This window comes from Silurus meridionalis, chromosome 7, assembly GCF_014805685.1.
Source record: "Silurus meridionalis isolate SWU-2019-XX chromosome 7, ASM1480568v1, whole genome shotgun sequence".
Taxonomy (NCBI): domain Eukaryota; kingdom Metazoa; phylum Chordata; class Actinopteri; order Siluriformes; family Siluridae; genus Silurus; species Silurus meridionalis.
This window is the reverse complement of record NC_060890.1, coordinates 13,942,672-13,960,803: the sequence shown is the minus strand read 5'-3', so window position 1 is coordinate 13,960,803 and position 18,132 is coordinate 13,942,672. Positions and strand designations below refer to the sequence as shown.

Genomic DNA, 18,132 nt, shown 5'->3' with positions numbered 1-18,132 from the left:
TTCTATGTGAACACTTCTTTAATTAATTTTTTTCTTCCATTATCTGCCAGGGTTCACGGTTAGCAACACAAATAGCAGCAATCTTTTCTTTTTTTCCTCTCCCCCACTGTAACTGCAAGACGCAGCTGATCTTCATCACACATTCTTTTTCTATGACAATATTTTGAAACCAGGGATCCGAGTTCACACTAGGGTTGCCAGATCTGCGCCCTCTAAAGCACCTAAATGGCAATTCAGAACTCCCTCAAACCACATACACTGGTTTAAATTCATAACTTGAGTCAAAGCAACTGTTATATTCACAAAGCACCACAATGCAGAGGATTTTATTTAATAGCGTACTTATTATTTAGGAGTCCCAAGGACGACTTGTATTATTAAACTGTCGTTAATAAAAAAAAGAACTGCCAATTACCAAGTCAACATATGATAATATGTTCTGATAATAAATAACTGTATTATAATTATAACGAAAAGTGTCTTATTCCTGGTCGCAAATGTCTGTATTTTAAAATGCGGCATGTGTCTGAATAAAAGCTCAGACTTGGTAACACTGCCTTCCACGTAGATAATTAGCCGCCGACTAATTATTTACACCCGCATTCCAACCAAATCCCGCATTCTGCACAAGTATTGGCCAACAGGCTAGACAAGCGATTCGCTGATTGGCCGGTGACGTGACTCATATCTGGCGCTGATTGGCTGGGGACGTGACCTTTTACCTACGGAATATTATTTCAAAATGAACTAAGAAAATGTATAAAATAAAACAATATAGATGTTTTTTTTTATAAGGAATTAACTAAAATTTTTTTAATTATTTCCAGAGACTGTTCGTAAATGCTCATATTTGCTATGAATGTTTATAAACAAGCTACGAACGATTTCCTACCCGTCTAATTGAATAGCTGTATTGCCGGCAACCAATCGCATTCAAAAGGAGGCGGGATTATACGGAATGTGGGTGTGAGAACGCACGGACGTCAACACGGCGGGGACCTGCGTGTGCACCGGGTACGGGGAGCTGATGTGGCACTTTGTGCTGTGTGCTGACTGTAAACTTGACCCAGAATCGATGCTGGATTGTTTTGGGGAGTCTGGGTATGTAAGAATGTATGATATGTATATATATAAAAATGTGTGTGTAAAGCGCTAGCGTTGTTATGAGTGAGCTGATGCAGGAGTGGACCTTATTGTGGAGTTTGTAAGAGAAGCATGTGGCAGGTTCTGTCACGATGTTCTGTAGGCACATGTCTGATGGACTTTCTGAACTCCTGCATCATCATCATTATCATCATCATCACCACGCTTATTCACAAGCACAAACTTATTCATAAGAGCTGGGTCTTTAGCAGACATTCCATGTTGCATGAACTGGTAGTTAATTAGCTTTTTAGCTAAGCGATATTCCTAGCCTAACATTATGCAGATAGACTAGTCTGGTGTAAGAGCTGACTGCTCAAAGCTCGCTGTGCAGTGTATGAGTTAGAAGGACGCTGTAAACAGACTAATATTGGAGACAAAATCTGGATCAATACACAAGCTTCATCTTTACTTCCGCATGGTAGCTAAGCGGAAATGACGTGTGTGTGCGCGCGCGCGCCAGGGGCACAGTGCTGTAGTAGAGCAGGAGCTGATGGAGTAAAAGTGGTGTATGAGTGTATTTATACTGGCCATTTTATACTGGTGTATTAAACATCTCCTAAAGAAGAGAAATGTTGCTTTTTACATCCTTTTGCAGCCTTCCTGGACTAAAGCACAGAATTGCATCAGTGGAATAAGAAGAAACCAGAGAAGAGATTAAATAAATATTTCAGAGGGGATTTTATACAGTGTGTGTGTGTGTGTGTGTGTGTGTGTGTGTGTGTGTGTGTGTTTGATGAAGATGAATTTGGATTTTTTTCAGTTTCCCGAAAGTTAATAATTTCACTTGTGTGTAAATTAACTATGAAAAAAAAATGACAGTTCTGACACATGCTCAGGGACTTTGGTGTTAATCGGGTGGTGCTGTGCAGTTCTTGTGAGAAGTAAACAGATTTCTGATGCTGAAAGCACTTATTAGTAAAGAAAACAAAGACATGAGCTTCTTTGCTTACTCAGTGTTTAACAGTGATGATATTATAAAAGTTTTGTTTAATAACAATCCAGTGTAGAATGAGTGGAGACCACAAAACTGAATTCTGAGGGGCAAAAAGCAAAGATGATGTATGATACTTTGGTGCTGAATTATGGCAGAGTCTCAGCTCAGCTGGTTAGAGCACTGGTATAATACTGAAGGTTGGCCCTTTGAAAGCTGATGTGTAGAGGTGAGATCAATCATTTTCTTTAGGTAGGGATGCAGTGTTTATTGTCCCTGGTGCCACCAGCTACAACTAATTGAATGGTATTGTGGTTAATGTAGAGAAGTGTTAACCACAGTTAAAATAGGCAAACACAATTATAAACAAGATTTGAAGAAAAAAAAAAAAAAAATTACTTAATTGCTAAAAATAAAATAATCACCGAAGTTCACAAGTTACTTATTGAGCTTGATGGTCAGTTAATTTAGGGAGATTAATTTTTCTTAAATTTGGTTAATGTAAAATAGATTTATACAGTATTAACTTAGACGTAGTGGCTGAGAAAAACATTGCCATGTCCCACTTTTGGCCCAATCACAAAGGTACAGAAGGAAACTTCAGGGACACATCTTGAGTTAATTGTAATACATTGTTCTATTGCTGGAAAGTTTTTTTAATGGTCCCATTGCTGAAAGAACTGATTTTTCAAATTGAGAACTTATTTTACAAAAGTGTTTAAATGAAACAGTAAGAAAAAAAATATTGAATGACCCAAAAAGAAAAACGTTTCCCAAAAGTTACTTACTTCAAGCATTTTTTTTTTCTTCCTTCTCTGTGTACGTTGTATGTTGTCCATCGCAGTCACAAACACTCTTGATGTATTTAGTGAAACATCTTTTTGAAAACATTTGAAAAAATTTAAAGTATGTATTTAAATACTTGAACACAAATTTAAGAGTGTTTAATGGTAAAAACAGAGAATTTGATCTCAGTGCTAATGCTTGTTGTGCTTGCTGTTTGCTTTTTCAGTGAATAGAACGATCAACATGTTACTGCAGAGGCTGTCCCTGTGCTCCCGGCTCTCTGTGGGTCCAAAAACCACCCGGAACTTCACAAGAGCTGTATCTTCAGGAAAAAGTGAGTTTAAAAAACATTTCAACCAACCTTTAAATCAAAACTGAATGTTATTAGTTTTGATATTTCTATAATGTTTCTTTCATGTCCTTGTGAATGTTTTGGTGAGAATGAATGTATAGTTTTTCCTCATTTGTGTGTCTGTTGTTTCTTTTTCTTCCTAAATACATTGTTTTATTCACCGGGTTCGTACTCCGTTCTGAATTCTAGGCTGTCAGCACTGGAGTCTGTTGTGTGGCTTTGCTGATGTGGCAGCTTCAACATTGTCATTATGTTTTATTGACTGGGTGGTGGATTATGGAAGGTTAGGGTGTGTGTTGTATGGGTTAATTTGAGCAAATTGCAAATAATTTAGACCATGCTGCAGAGTTAATATTAAAGTAACAATATTTGATCTAGCAGACAATACGCACACCTCGTGTTTTCAACTCCTTTTTAATGAGTAGTAATAATCATGGTTTTCTGTTTGCAAAATTGAGTCATAAGAACCTGACCGCTGACAGTCAAGCTGACAGACCCATATTTCATATGTATGGACTAGGGATGCACCGAAATGAAAATTCTGGGCCGAAACCCAAAACCCGAAAAAAAGGAAAGCAAGGCCGAAAACCGAAACACCGAAAGAAATTATGCCAATTATTATTACCATTGCATTTATGTCTATGACTAACCTTACTAAAATCAAGGCATTTCAATTGCATAAATTAATATTAAAGTTTCAAAGAATAAATCAATTACAAATTATGAAAATATTTATTTATAGCACATTGCAACAATGCACAGGATAAAATAAATTAAAATTCAAACTTAAATGTTTAACTTAAATGCACTCGTGTACATTAAAAAATAATGTACAGGCCCTCTGTCCTGCTGAAAGGTTGTAAAATTAAATATGTTCTTTCATAAAAACAAAGTGCATTCAGAACAAGTGCAACTGCTTAAAGATACAATACAACACTATCACTGAGAAACTTCCTGCCTTTTTAAAAACGTCCACCACAGACGGAGTGCGCATGCTCGGAGGGGTTTTGTTTTTCTGTGCCGCGTTCCTCTCATATTCAGCATAGCTATCGGGATGTTTGGATTTCAGGTGATAAATTAAACCCGACGTGGAGAAAGTCTTTGCAGACGAAATTTCGGCATTACATGTTTTGCAAATCGCTATCCGTGGGTCTTTCGCAGATATACTGAAATACGTCCACACTGCAGACATGTTGTTTCAGACATGCACGTGCGGGCCGCGGTTTCTGTTTGCGTCATCACAACAAACTGTTCCGGCCGCATTTTTTCGGTGATCAAAGTCTTTCGGCCGAAAACCGAAAATGCACTTCTGGGCCATTTTCGGCCGAAAATTTTCGGTGGCCGAATATTCGGTGCATCCCTAGTATGGACTATAGTACAAACATGCTCTGATCACCCTGAGTGGAAATGAATTTAAGACCTGATTGTGATGATGGTGTATAAAGGTACAGTGGACCGTTAACACTTGCAGAAAGACCAGTTTACAGTTAAAGCTTTTATATATTTAAACATTCATTCCAGTGTCTGCCTGTCTCATTCCACCCACAGCATGCCAGCAGCTGTCTCTACATATTTGTCATTAATGTTGATGTACACTTTTTCCTTAATCCGATGCCACCGCCTGCTTGCTAACACATCGCTTGCATTACGCCGCATGTGCATGCTATTTTTACTTGCTGCCCTTTTCTTGGGTCTCTCCCAACACACACCTGTACCTCCCCATCTGTCATTCACTGGAGTAATGTACTTCTTTTTTTACAGTGCCGCTGGCTCGTGCCCATGGTAAGTCGTTTGCACACCGTGGCGAATTGCGACAGGCCAAACGGATCGTGGTGAAACTCGGCAGCGCTGTCGTAACTCGTGGCGATGAATGCGGCCTTGCACTCGGAAGGCTTGCCTCTATTGTAGAACAGGTAAAAGAGTTCAGACTTGATTTTTTATTTTATTGCATGTTATTCTACAAACATTAAAGGCAACTCACTGTGCAATAGAATTACACATCTGTACATGAATAGAACTAGTGGATGTTGTATACCATGCAAAAATGTATTTTAATGTTTTGTGGTCTTTTAAGGTGGCAGTGCTTCAAAACCAGGGCAGAGAAATGATGATTGTCACCAGTGGAGCTGTAGCCTTTGGGAAACAGAGACTGAGGCATGAGATTCTTCTCTCTCAGAGCGTCAGACAAGCTCTTCATTCAGGACAGAATCAGCTTAAAGATATGGTGAGCACAACCATATTAACCCATTTATTTACATCACATTGCTTTTAAAAGAAGTTGAATGAATTGTAATCGATGATGTGCTATAGTGTAAACATTGGCTGAACAGATCTGTGGTTTTATCTGCAGGCTCTGCCTGTGCTGGAGGCAAGGGCATGTGCTGCTGCAGGACAGAGTGGACTGATGGCACTGTATGAGGCTATGTTCACTCAGTACAGCACCTGCACAGCACAGGTATGTTTATATACACACACGCACACATACACACACAGTGGGGGAAATAATTATTTGATCCCCTGCTGATTTAGTAAATTTACCCCCTTACAAAGAAATGTACAGTTTAGAACATCAAATAAATCTATAATTTAAAAAATAATATTATATAAAATTTTTATTTGATCGAGTAAAAGTAAAAGTATTTACCTACCAATCAGCAAGAATTCTGACCACCACACTCCCAAATTAGTCCCGTACCTTTTAGTAAGGAACTCCTAATACCAACTCAAGACCAAAAAGCTGTCAAAGGACATCAGGGACAAGATGTAGACCTGCACAAAGCTGGAATGGGCTACAAGACCATCAGCAAAAAGCTTGGTGAGAAAGAGACCACTGTTGGTGTGATTAATTTAAAATAAATTGAATACAAGGTAAGTCAGTCACCCTCGCTCTGGTGCGTCATACAAGATCTCACCTCATAATTCTGAGAAAGGTGAGGGATCAGCCCAGAATTACACAGAAGGAGATTCTTAATGTCAAAAAAAGCTCAAAAAAGCTGAGACCACATTCACCAAGAAAACTATTGGTAACACACCAGGGTCTCTCTGCTCAAGAATGCACATGAACAGGTCCATCTGAAGTTTGCCAATGAACACCTGATTTATGCAGAGAATGCTTGGGAGAATGTGATGAGATGAGACCAAAATTGAGCTCTTTGGCATGAACTCGACTCGCCATATTTGGAGGCAGTGAAATGCAGAATATGACCCCAAGAACACCATCCCCACTGTCAAACATGGAGGGGGAAACATTCTGCTTTGTGGCTGTTTCCCTGCTAAGGTTACAGGAAGACTTCACCAAATGAACAGGGCCATACACTGCAAAATGTTGGATGAGAACCCTCTTGCCTCAGCCAGAACACTGAAAATGGGTCGTGGATGGTCTTCCAGCATGACAATGACCCAAACCTTATGGCCAAGGCAACATTCTGATGGTCTTGTGCAGGTCTACAAACTTATCTTTGATGTCCTTTTGACAGCTCTTTGGATTTTTCCATGATGGTGGAGAGGTTTGAATGGAAGAGGTTGATTCTGTGACTGGTGTCTTTCACTGTATACACATAATGAGTTGATATTAGTAGGATTTTCCAAAAGGGACAGGACTAATTTTGGTCAGAGAGAGTCAGAAATCTTGCTTTTTTTGGTATAGGATCAAATAATTATTTCACTAATTTATAACCTTTTGTTTTTTTGTTCTGATTCTTTTTGTATTCTGTCTCTCTCTGTGTAAAATAAACCCACCATAAAATTTAGACTGTGCATTACTTTGTAAGGGGTAAATTTACAAAATCAACAGTGGATCAAATAATTACTTCCCCCCACTGTATATATGATGCAGAGTCTACTCAAATGTATATGGAATCTATTTGACTTTCCTTTGTACATAAATAAATAAACAAATGTGGTTGTTTATGATTTTACGTATTTCTAGTATATTAAATGCTCTTTTTACCTTTCCAGATCTTAGTCACAAACTTGGACTTTCATGATGACCAGAAGAGACGAAATCTGAACAGCACACTGCACGAGCTTCTACGTATGAACATCGTGCCCATAATCAACACTAATGATGCAGTGGTGCCTCCCCCAGAGCCTAACAGTGACCTGCAGGGGGTAAATGTGGGTATAGAGCTTAGAAGGCCTTGCAGGGGGATGAAGGGCTGTCAGAATATCCTGAATCCCCCCACTAGCCTTTGAGAACTGAATGCTGAGCAAGCGCTGTTAACACATGCATGCTGTGTACAAGAGGCTTGGAAAAACAGCTTATTAGATGACATGAACACAGCTTGATTTTCCTCTTATTTCTTGCACTTTCATGGAAAGATGCTAACTTATTTCTCTATTTCCTTTATTGTACTGGTTTATGCACTCTGCATTTATGTTTATATTCGATCATATAGTGTCTATATTAATTTACTATAGTCCTGTTGGAGAATATCATGGTTAACCTGCTTATTGCTCAAATGCATTTTAAGCATGCAAATGCATTTTGAAAACTTTCTGGTGCATTTGCTAGTATCCAGTGATCGGCTTATAATGTTATTGTAGTTTGTCTCATCCTTTAGACAGTCATATTCCCTCTTTCATTACATCACAGGTGATCAGCATCAAGGACAATGACAGTCTGGCAGCACGGCTTGCAGTGGAGATGAGAGCAGATCTCCTAATTGCGCTCTCTGATGTACAAGGTAAGAAATTAATACCGTATTGCAATACATGACTTTTTCAGAAGAATGTAGTGTGATAAACTTTCTTTTAACTTTCTGAGCAATAAGCCAAAATAGCTTTTCAAACTAAGGGACAGAGGAAAAACATAGAGGTCCAGTGACAAAATAAAGGAAGCGTTTTTATGTTGTCAAACATTTTTCAGCTTTTGAGCTAGGACTGGTGGAAATGCAGTTTAAAAATAACCCAAGCATGAAGACACCCCAAGCTAGTCTTTTTTCTAATCTTGCCTTTTTACAGGTCTTTATGACAGCCCTCCTGGATCTGATGATGCTAAATTAATTGACACTTTCTACCCTGGGGACCAGCAGTCTATAACCTATGGTACCAAATCCAGGGTTGGCATCGGAGGAATGGAAGCTAAGGTTTGACCATAGCCTTTTAAAGTTCATTGCTGGTTTGAGACAGGGATACAGGTAAAATTTTAGCAATAAGATGTATTGACCACACTTGTCACAGGTGAAAGCTGCTCTATGGGCTCTCCAGGGGGGCACTTCTGTAGTCATTGCTAACGGCACTCACCCTAAAGTCACAGGCCATGTGATTACAGACATTGTAGAGGGCAAAAAAGTGGGCACCTTCTTTTCTGAAGTCAAGCCTGCTGGTATGTAAACATTTTAACATGTATACCTCTGGCTTAATCTGTAAGAGGGTGTTGTGGTGATTGTTTACTTTCTGTTACCAATTCAACAGGGCCTACAGTGGAGCAGCAGACAGAAATGGCTCGTTCTGCAGGGAGGACGCTGGCGTCCCTTCTTCCAGAACAGGTATTGTAGCTTTCTTCCATGATGCTATGTTAACTGTTTAGAGATTTGGTGGTTTTTAACCCTTTGGAGTCATATGTAAGTTAATGAAAGGCAAGAGTAATGATGTGTCTCTTTACATGTAATGTTACCTCTTTCAGAGGAGTGAGATCATTTATGCCATGGCTGACCTTCTGACTGAGAAGAGAGATGAAATTTTGTCAGCTAATAAAAAGGATATGGAAATTGCGATGAATTCAGGTACATTTGATTGTATTAGATATGCAATAAAAAAAGATTTTAGTGGAATAAATAAATAAAACCATCTACACATTCCTCAAATACTTTTTGTCAGTTTAAGACATGATGAAACTGTAGCACTGCTGTTTGATCAATTGTGTTAATAGTGGATGAGTCACCTAAGTGTTGTTGATATTTTTACATTACAGGCCGAATGCCTCCTGCCATGATCAAGCGGCTGAGTTTGTCAACGTCTAAGCTGAGCAGTCTAGCCATCGGCCTGCGCCAGATCGCAGTGTCCTCTCAGGACAGTGTGGGACAAGTACTGCGCAGAACTCGTTTGGCCAACAACCTTGAGCTGGAGCAGATCACTGTGCCCATTGGTGTACTACTTGTCATCTTTGAATCGCGGCCAGACTGCCTGCCTCAGGTCTCACCCCTCTCTTATTCATACTTAAAAATGTGCATTCGATTAATGTCGATGCTTGTTATCCTGTGTATTGTCCATTTGGTTTGAAAATGTGTTTTTCCCCACAAAGGTGTCTGCCTTAGCTATTGCCAGCGGAAATGCTTTACTGCTGAAGGGAGGAAAAGAGGCAGCAAATACCAACCGTGTTTTACATGAGCTAGCGCAGGAGGCTTTATCCCTACATGCTGTCAAAGATGCAATTCAACTGGTAAGATGCCAGGAGATATGTGACTTCATTTCTTAACTGAAGATGTGGCATCTTTATGTAATTTATACTGTGTAATTAAGGGGAGGATAAAGCAAAAGCAGGGGGTTGTTGTATAACAGCCAAGTGGCTTAATGTTGCTGAGAATGATGCCATGACTAAATTATGTCTGTCTGTCTGTCTGTCTGTGTTGTAGGTAAGCACACGTGAGGAAGTGGAAGACTTGTGTCGGCTGGAGAAGATGATCGATCTAATAATTCCTCGCGGTTCGTCTCAGCTGGTCAGAGATATCCAGCGAGCTGCTAAAGGCATTCCTGTTCTGGGTCACAGTGAGGGCATCTGCCATGTGTATGTCGACCATGAGGCCAGCATTGATAAAGTCATACAAATCGGTAAACATCAGCAGAAGAATTTTATGTACAATAATGATAAACATTTAGTAATTTATGAGGTTTTTAAAACTATTAATTTAGTACAATCTTTTCTTTGCATCCCGCAGTCAGAGATTCAAAATGTGATTACCCTGCAGCCTGCAATGCTATGGAAACGTTGCTAGTTCACAGAGATGTGCTTCGGACCCCATTGTTTGATCAGATCATTGACTTGCTGAGAACAGAACAGGTACTTTTGAGCAGGCCATGAACACTTTAATGTAGTTTCACTCTTTTAATATTTTAATATACTATTCTCTGTTAAATGCTTGGTGCACTGATAATCCCATATAAAATAATGCAGTTACTAAAGATGAAGTAATTGTCATCAATGCAGATTTACCTATCTATACTGTCTATCCGGGAAAGAAAACTTTTGGAAACAATGTTCTGGGTGAACACACTGTAGAGTGTAAAACATACTGTACAAATAAGGAAATACAAAAACTAGTTTTTGAAGGTTATAGATGTCTCCTTCTCCTCTTTGATTCATGCACAGTTACATAGTAGTAGCACTGGCTATGGAAAAGGGTGCAATCTGCTGATACCCTAAATTCTTATTGGATATAGATGTGCTCAATTTGTCATTGTTTTAGCCAGTGTAAATCAGCCTTCACATAAATGTTATTTATTATAATGCTGATCTCTTCTTTAATAACTTGCCCTGTCCAGGTGAAGATACATGCTGGCCCTAAATTTGCATCATACCTGACCTTCAGCCCATCTGAGGTAAAGTCACTGCGTACCGAGTATGGAGACCTGGAGTGCTGCATAGAGGTTGTAGACAGCATGTATGAGGCAGTGGATCACATTCATAAATATGGCAGCTCCCACACAGATGTGATCATCACTGAGAATGGTAAAGTTCTTGCTCTCTCTAGTCTGTCTGGCAATTTTTTTTTATTCATTTATTTATTTTGTAGGACAAATAATGATCCAAATAAATCTACTAATAAAATAAAACTACTATTTGTATGACACTAGTGCCATCTTGTGGCAATGAAGGTATTAAAACTTTAAAATAGGTTACTACTGTAGCTTGTGTAAAAGTAACATTAAAATTGTTAACAGTAATTAACAGTAAAATTGTGGCTTTTTTTTGTAGAGGAGACAGCAGAGCAGTTCTTGCAGTTGGTGGACAGTGCATGCGTGTTTTGGAATGCCAGTTCACGGTTTGCTGACGGATATCGCTTTGGTCTTGGTAAGACTAGTGATCATATGACTTGGCTATGAAACCTAATTCTTTTGCAAATCAGTTTGTTTTGAGTTAGTTAAATGATGCACAGTCTATATTAATGCCGTATAAATGTAATGCAACATTATTGAACATTTAAAATATGCAGACGGACACATTCTTATCTAATTTAACAAATAGGGAAATGTTTTAACAACACACAGCACATTTTTACAGATCCTTCTCTCTTTCTCGTAGGTGCAGAGGTTGGGATCAGCACTGCTCGTATTCATGCTCGTGGACCCGTAGGCCTGGAGGGGCTTCTCACCACTAAATGGGTTCTTCGTGGTGATGGGCACACAGCTGCTGACTTTTCTGAGCAAGGCAGTATGAAGTTCTTGCATGAGAATCTGCCTGTTGCACAGCCAAAAACAGGACATAGATCCTCCAGCTAGAGCCAATTGCAAATAAATCACTTTTTTTTAAATACGCAGCATTTATCCTATCTGATTTCTGGGAATTTATAATCTGGAAATATTGCAAGAAATAAAGAATTGGAAGATTTAAAAGCCAATATTTTAATATTTGAACAATTATTGTAATATTCCAGTCCTGTTGAATTTCCTTCTACTCAAAATGTTTGGTTGACTTTTCAAAAATCTTAGTTATGTTAACTTTCATTTGGATTCTGTGGGAAACATATTGAAAGCATTAAGAGTACAAGACTGTTACTTAGCAGACAAAATTGTCTTTAGCTACAGGTGGGTAACAAATGTAAAGGAAATAAAACACCAGTTGTTTTGCTGGCAAGTTCTTCTTATGGCTTACTTTTATCCTATAATGAGACGTCTATTTTGATGAGTTGTCTTTTTCATGATGATGGTGTCCCAATTTCCAGGGCATGAGGGCTCACTGAATGACTCAAATATAAAAAGTGTGCAAGTCATATTTTTAGTGACTCCAGTTATACAATTTCAACCCAGCTAATCACATAATGGTGGTAGAGCACAGTGTTAACATGTTCGTCCAGAATCACGGTTTGAGGTCATATATTTTAGCGAGACAGTGCTCGTTACTTTAGTGCAGTACAGAAAGCAGAGACTTTGACAAGTGCATTGAAAGCGTACTGGTGGTTAATTGTCTTCACACCCTTATGTTTTGGCCTTCACTTTATCATTTATCTGATGCTTATGAGATTTAGCCTCCTGGCTGAGAGAGGTAGAAATTTCTGTATTTATCTACAAGACAATTATCTGAAGCAGAATCAAATTTTTTCCATGTATGCAAAGAATAGTAGCCTGTGAATCTCTGATTTGCAACCAAACAATTATGACTGTGGCTGTTCTGTACTATGGGATGTCATCCTGTGATTGTTTTTGCTTTGTTCTGAAATCCAAAATGTTTTTATAGCACTGCCTTGAGTTACTGTTTCATGTTAGAATGATTGGACAAACTCTAAAGGATGTTTCTTTTCTTTTTAAAACCCAATTGCATTAGTTTACATGAGAGGTTTTGGGGTATTTTGGTGGTGTTTTTGTTTGTTTGTTTGTTTGTTTGTTTGTTTTTTAATGTAAACGTTGCTCTGTTTCTCCCCTTATGATGATTAATGGTTAAAATAAAACTTTTTGTTTTAAAGTGGGCTTTAAAACAAACTCTAGACTCCAACTGAAAGTGAAGAATAAAAGATTGACTTAGCAGTGACTGCCATTTCCTGCTTACTGTGCTGCACTGTTAGCAAGTGTGTCTACTGCTGTGTTTAGTGTTGTTTATCTTTTTTAAAACATTACACCCCTTTCACATAAAGTAGCTGCCTGTTGGTGTTTAATGTTAAGCAGTGAATGATGAACATGTTTAGTAATTTGAATATCTGAATTGTACATGAACATTTTTGCATAATAAGCTTTCCTCTAAGATTTAGTAGTTCTAGACTTGTGTTTCAATTTCACATACAATTTAAACTTGCACCCCTATGTACAAACCCGATTCTAAAAAAGTTAGGACATACAAATTATAAATAAGGAATGCAATTATTTACAAATCTCATAAACTTATATTTTATTCACAATAGAACATAGATAAAATATCAAATGTTGAAAGTGAGACTTTTTGAAATGTCATGCCAAATATTGGCTCATTTTGGATTTCATGAGAGCTACAAATTCCAAAAAAGTTGGGACAGGTAGCAATAAGAGGCTGGAAAAGTTAAATGTACATATAAGGAACAGCTTGGAGGACTTATTAGGTCAATTGGCAACATGATTGGGTATAAAAGAGCCTCTCAGAGTGGCAGTGTCTCTCAGAAGTCAAGATGGGCAGAGGATCACCAATTCCCCCAATGCTGCGGCAAAAAAATAGTGGAGCAAAATCAGAAAGGAGTTTCTCAGAGAAAAATTGCAAAGAGTTTGAAGTTATAATCATCTACAGTGCATAATATCAGCCAAAGATTTAGAGACTCTGGAACAAACTCTGTGCGTAAGGGTCAAGGCCGGAAAACCATACTGGATGCCCGTGATCTTCGTGCCCTTAGACGGCACTGCATCACATACAGGACTGCTACTGTAATGGAAATCACAACATGGGCTCAGAAATACTTCCAGAAAACATTATCGGTGAACACAATCCACCGTGTTATTCGCTGTTTTCTCTGGGCCAAGGCTAATTTAAAATTGACTTATGGCAAAGTGGAAAACTGTTATATGGTCAGACGAATCAAAATTTAAAGTTATTTTCGGAAAACTGGGACGCCATGTCATCCGGACTAAAGAGGATAAGGACAACTCAAGTTGTTATCAGCGCTCAGTTCAGAATCAGTTCTGATGGTATGGGGTTGCATGAGTGCATGTAGCATGGGCAGCTTACACATCTGGAAAGGCACCATCAATGCTGAAAGTTAAATAGAAGTTCTAGAACAACATATGCTCCCATCCAGATGTCGTCTCTTTCAGGGAAGACCTTGCATTTTCCAACATGACAATGCCAGACCACATACTGCATCAATTACAACATCATGGCTGCGTAGAAGAAGGATCCGGGTACTGAAATGGCCAGCCTGCAGTCCAGATCTTTCACCCATAGAAAACAGTTGCCACATCGTAAAGAGGAAGATGCGACAAAGAAGACCTAAGACAGTTGAGCAACTAGAAGCCTGTATTAGACAAAAATGGGACAACATTCCTATTCCTAAACTTGAGCAACTTGTCTCCTCAGTCCCCAGATGTTTGCAGACTGTTATAAAAAGAAGAGGGGATGCCACACAGTGGTAAACATGGCCTTGTCCCAACTTTTTTGAGATGTTTTGAGATGTTTTGATGCCATGAACTTATTTTTCCCTTAAAATGATCAATTTTCTCAGTTTGAACATTTGATATGTCATCTATGTTGTATTCTGAATAAAATATGGACATTTGAAACTTCCACATCATTGAATTCTGTTTAGATTCACAATTTGTTCAGTGTCCCAACTTTTTTGGAATCGGGTTTGTAGTTTACAAAGTTAATACTTAACTATTAAAGTAAAGCAATATTCTGGACGATTTTTTGTTTTTAAATTGTATCTGCAAGCCAGACTTCAATATGTTTTTTTTTAAGGGAAAGTGACTCCACAGTAAGGGTTCATAGAAGAGTGAAAGGAATACTACAGAGGATTAATTATGTAGCTATTAGGAGAGAAGCAGCTAAAAGAGATCTGGATCCTACTAAAAAAGTGCTCTTGCATTTCCATGCAAGTCCTTTTACATTCAGCAAAATATGCTGTTTATGCTTAATGAGCTCTCATCAAAAAGCAAAAGCTCTGGAGATAAAGAGAAGCATAGTCTTTATGTAGGATTTCACTTCCAATTTTAGTCTGACTCCATGATCAGTGTCCTTCAGATGAAAGACAACAAAATAGCATTGAGAATCTTGCTAAATATAAAGCAAGTCCAATGTAAATTCTACTTTTACTTTTTACATAGGAAGCAAAGAAATAGAAATACATAGAAATTAGATGTTTCTCATGCCTGTAAATTATTAACTATGCAAGAATTTATTTTTTAATAAAGCTATTTTTTTTACGTTTTCATGACTTCAGCAAATTGATGTGCTTGCATGTGGAATTTTTTTTAGCAGTTCAAGTCCCTTTTCTTCAGTAAGGTAATTGTCATTTAATAGTATACAATTAAATGTTTAAAGGTACAACCCCAATTCTAAAAAGGATAAAACACTGTGTAAAATGTAACAGAATGGAATGATTTGCAAATCTCATAAGGCAAATCTATTCAAATTAAAATTTATTTGTCACATACATACAGAGTACGACATGCAGTGAAATGCTTTGTATGACTGTCCAGCATTTAAGCATAAAAAGGAATAGAATTAGGGATAAAAAATAAAACAAAACAAAACAAAAAAAAAAGGTAGATAAATAAAAAGTATAAACCTTTATAAAATATATGAAAATATATGTATATACATGAATGAGTATGGCAGATATTGAAAGTACAAATTTAGTGTGATTGTCCTTAAAGTGTCCATGTGCAGTATGGTGGGATATAAAGTAGCACTGTGCTGTTCAAGTCCAGAATTGAAGTGACAGTCCAGAGTTAAGTTAAGTTGTGTAGAAATGATTGACGATGAAGAGAGAGGTCCAGTACTAGATCCTGGGTGTTTCCTGGGTGTTTCCTGTCTCCAAGTGGCCTGTGGGAAGAAGCTCCTCCTCATTCTCGGTGTGTTTGCCTTCAAGGAGCGCTTCTCTAAATGCAACAAAGAAAATAGTCCATTGTTTGGATGGCTGAAGTCCTTCACAATCTTCCTGGCCCTGGTCCTGCACCACATGCTGTAGATGTCCCGCAGGTAAGGGAGCTTGGTGCGGATGGTACGTTCAGCTGAACGCACGACCCTCTGGAGGGCTCGCCTGTCCTGCATGGTGCTGTTCCTGAATCAGGAAATGATGCTACCTGTCAGGACGCTCTCAAGTGTAAAAGGTCCAAGTGCAAGTGTGAGAGGGTAGTTTAAAGTCCCTTAAGCATCTCAGATGGTACAGACACTGCCAGACCTTCTTCACCAGGGTGATGATGTGGCAGGACCAAGACAGGTCCAGTGAGATGTGTACATCTAGGTAACGGAAACTGTTCACTCTCTTTACTGGGGTCCCGTAATGAGTCCATTATTAACTCCTTATTATTGCTGATCTTCAGGAGAAGATTGTTCTCCTGGCACCATATCTCCAGGTTTTTAATCTCTTGTAGGTAGGCCGTCTCGTCATTGTTGAAGATCAGGGCCGCCACAACAGTGTCGTCAGCAAACTTGATGATGGTGCTGGAGTTGGAAGTGGCCACACAGTCATATGTCAATATTCTTTTCACAATAAAACAAGGAAACAAAAAAATAAACATATTAAATGTACAAACTAAAAGTATATGTTTATAGATCATGTTTATGCATGCCTTCTTCTTTGCATGATAAAGATTTAACCTGCATTGAGATAATCATCTGTTTTGCAATTTTATATTGAGTAACAAAGTATTCTGAAATTGTTCCACAATTTGTAGACACAGTCTTTCACAGATTGGTGAAGCTCTGCCCATCTCTACTTCTAAGAATCTCTGCCTCTCTATTTATACCCAATCATTTTACTGACCTGTTGTCAATTAACCTAATTAGTTTTATGTTAATTAATGTTTCTCCAACTGTTTAATTTTAATAACACTTAATATTTCCAGACTTTTGTTGCCCTGTCAAAACATTTTTGAGACTTGTTGCAGCCAACAAATTCAAAATGACATTATTATATCCTTAAAATAATAAATTTCCTTAGTTTAAACATTTGATATGTTTTCTATGTGGGTTTATAAAAAACATGGATTCATGAGATTTGCATTCTTTTTTTAATTTGCATTTTACACAGTGTCCCAAATCTTTGGAATTGGGGTTGTAATTAAAACATTTTAAATACACAGAACTACACAAATAGTGACACTGTTATGTCAGTTTAATCCAGACATCAAGACATCTGGAAACATTTTCATTTTAGAGCTGAATTGAACCAAATATCTTAATAAGTACATTTTATTAGAGCATCATTTACATTAAAAGTAAAAAAGTATAACCGAGAAAGTGTTAATGAAAATTAGTTTTTTGCTGCGTGTTTATTGATTTCATGATCTTTTATAAAGTAATTGACTGTTTTAAAGGTCTAAATCGAGAAGTGCTGAAGGCCTGTGGATGAAAAATTAAGGAGGTTAGTCTCATAGCAAGCTGTCAGACCTTTCATAGCAAATCTGCCCTAGCTTTAATTGAACATTACTCAAGGCCAAAACTCATATTTCTTGCTTTGCTTGATCTTCAGAGACTGTGAAATGTGTTCCCTGCAGAGCTTAGATTTCTTTCAAATTAATAATTAATCAGCAGTTATTTATTCATTTGTATCTTTGCCGATTATAGGTGTCTAATTAACAATTTCAATAATTGATATTTATCTCTAAAGAGCTTGATATACTTGGTCTATGAAAAATGCATGAACTGGGACATGGACATAGTTTTGTTTTGTGTTCTGAGACAAGTGCGTGCTTGCGGCTAGTTTCAGGCCACTTTGACTTTTTCTCTTTAAGTCTTCACTGCCCTGTGATGTGCTGCTAATATGAGCCTTTTTATGGGCTCAAAGCCCCTGCAACATAGCATGTAATTTTATAAAGGAGTCTTCATTCTTATCCTCTGATAACCCTTTTTTGTTTTTCAACAACAGACTTCAGACAACTGAAATATTTTCTTTATTATTCCTTTATCATTCAGCCATCTGCATAAGCTTATAAAACAGTATATTATATAACTGTATACCATTTTTTTATATGGCATTTGAAGTGAGAAATGTTTTATTTAATTCTCATTTAAAAAATAGTTTTATATAAGTTGAAAATACAAAAGTAGTTTAATTCCAGTTTACTCTTAATTTCAGCA

At 37.8% G+C, this 18,132-nt stretch overlaps 1 protein-coding gene across 1 annotated transcript; it reads left to right on the top strand.

Moving 5' to 3' along the window:
* Nucleotides 1–944: 944 nt before the first annotated feature.
* aldh18a1 (aldehyde dehydrogenase 18 family, member A1) lies at nucleotides 945–12,900 on the top strand. Its single transcript, XM_046854651.1, has 18 exons — nucleotides 945–1,101; nucleotides 3,090–3,197; nucleotides 4,977–5,128; nucleotides 5,290–5,439; nucleotides 5,566–5,670; nucleotides 7,173–7,331; nucleotides 7,810–7,900; nucleotides 8,178–8,302; nucleotides 8,397–8,541; nucleotides 8,631–8,704; nucleotides 8,842–8,941; nucleotides 9,130–9,350; nucleotides 9,460–9,597; nucleotides 9,791–9,986; nucleotides 10,094–10,215; nucleotides 10,698–10,884; nucleotides 11,131–11,226; nucleotides 11,458–12,900. The coding sequence occupies exons 2-18, from the start codon at nucleotides 3,107–3,109 to the stop codon at nucleotides 11,652–11,654; spliced, it is 2,349 nt and encodes a 782-aa protein (XP_046710607.1). The 5' UTR covers nucleotides 945–1,101; nucleotides 3,090–3,106; the 3' UTR covers nucleotides 11,655–12,900.
* The last annotated feature ends 5,232 nt before the right edge of the window (nucleotides 12,901–18,132 follow it).

Coding starts and splice junctions, on each gene's coding strand:
- aldh18a1 (XM_046854651.1), top strand. CDS start 3,107: ATGTTACTGCAGAGGCTGTCCCTGTGCTCCCGGCTCTCTGTGGGTCCA. Junction 7,332..7,809: donor GTGACCTGCAGGGGGTAAAT/GTGGGTATAGAG, acceptor ATTACATCACAG/GTGATCAGCATCAAGGACAA. Junction 7,901..8,177: donor TGCGCTCTCTGATGTACAAG/GTAAGAAATTAA, acceptor GCCTTTTTACAG/GTCTTTATGACAGCCCTCCT.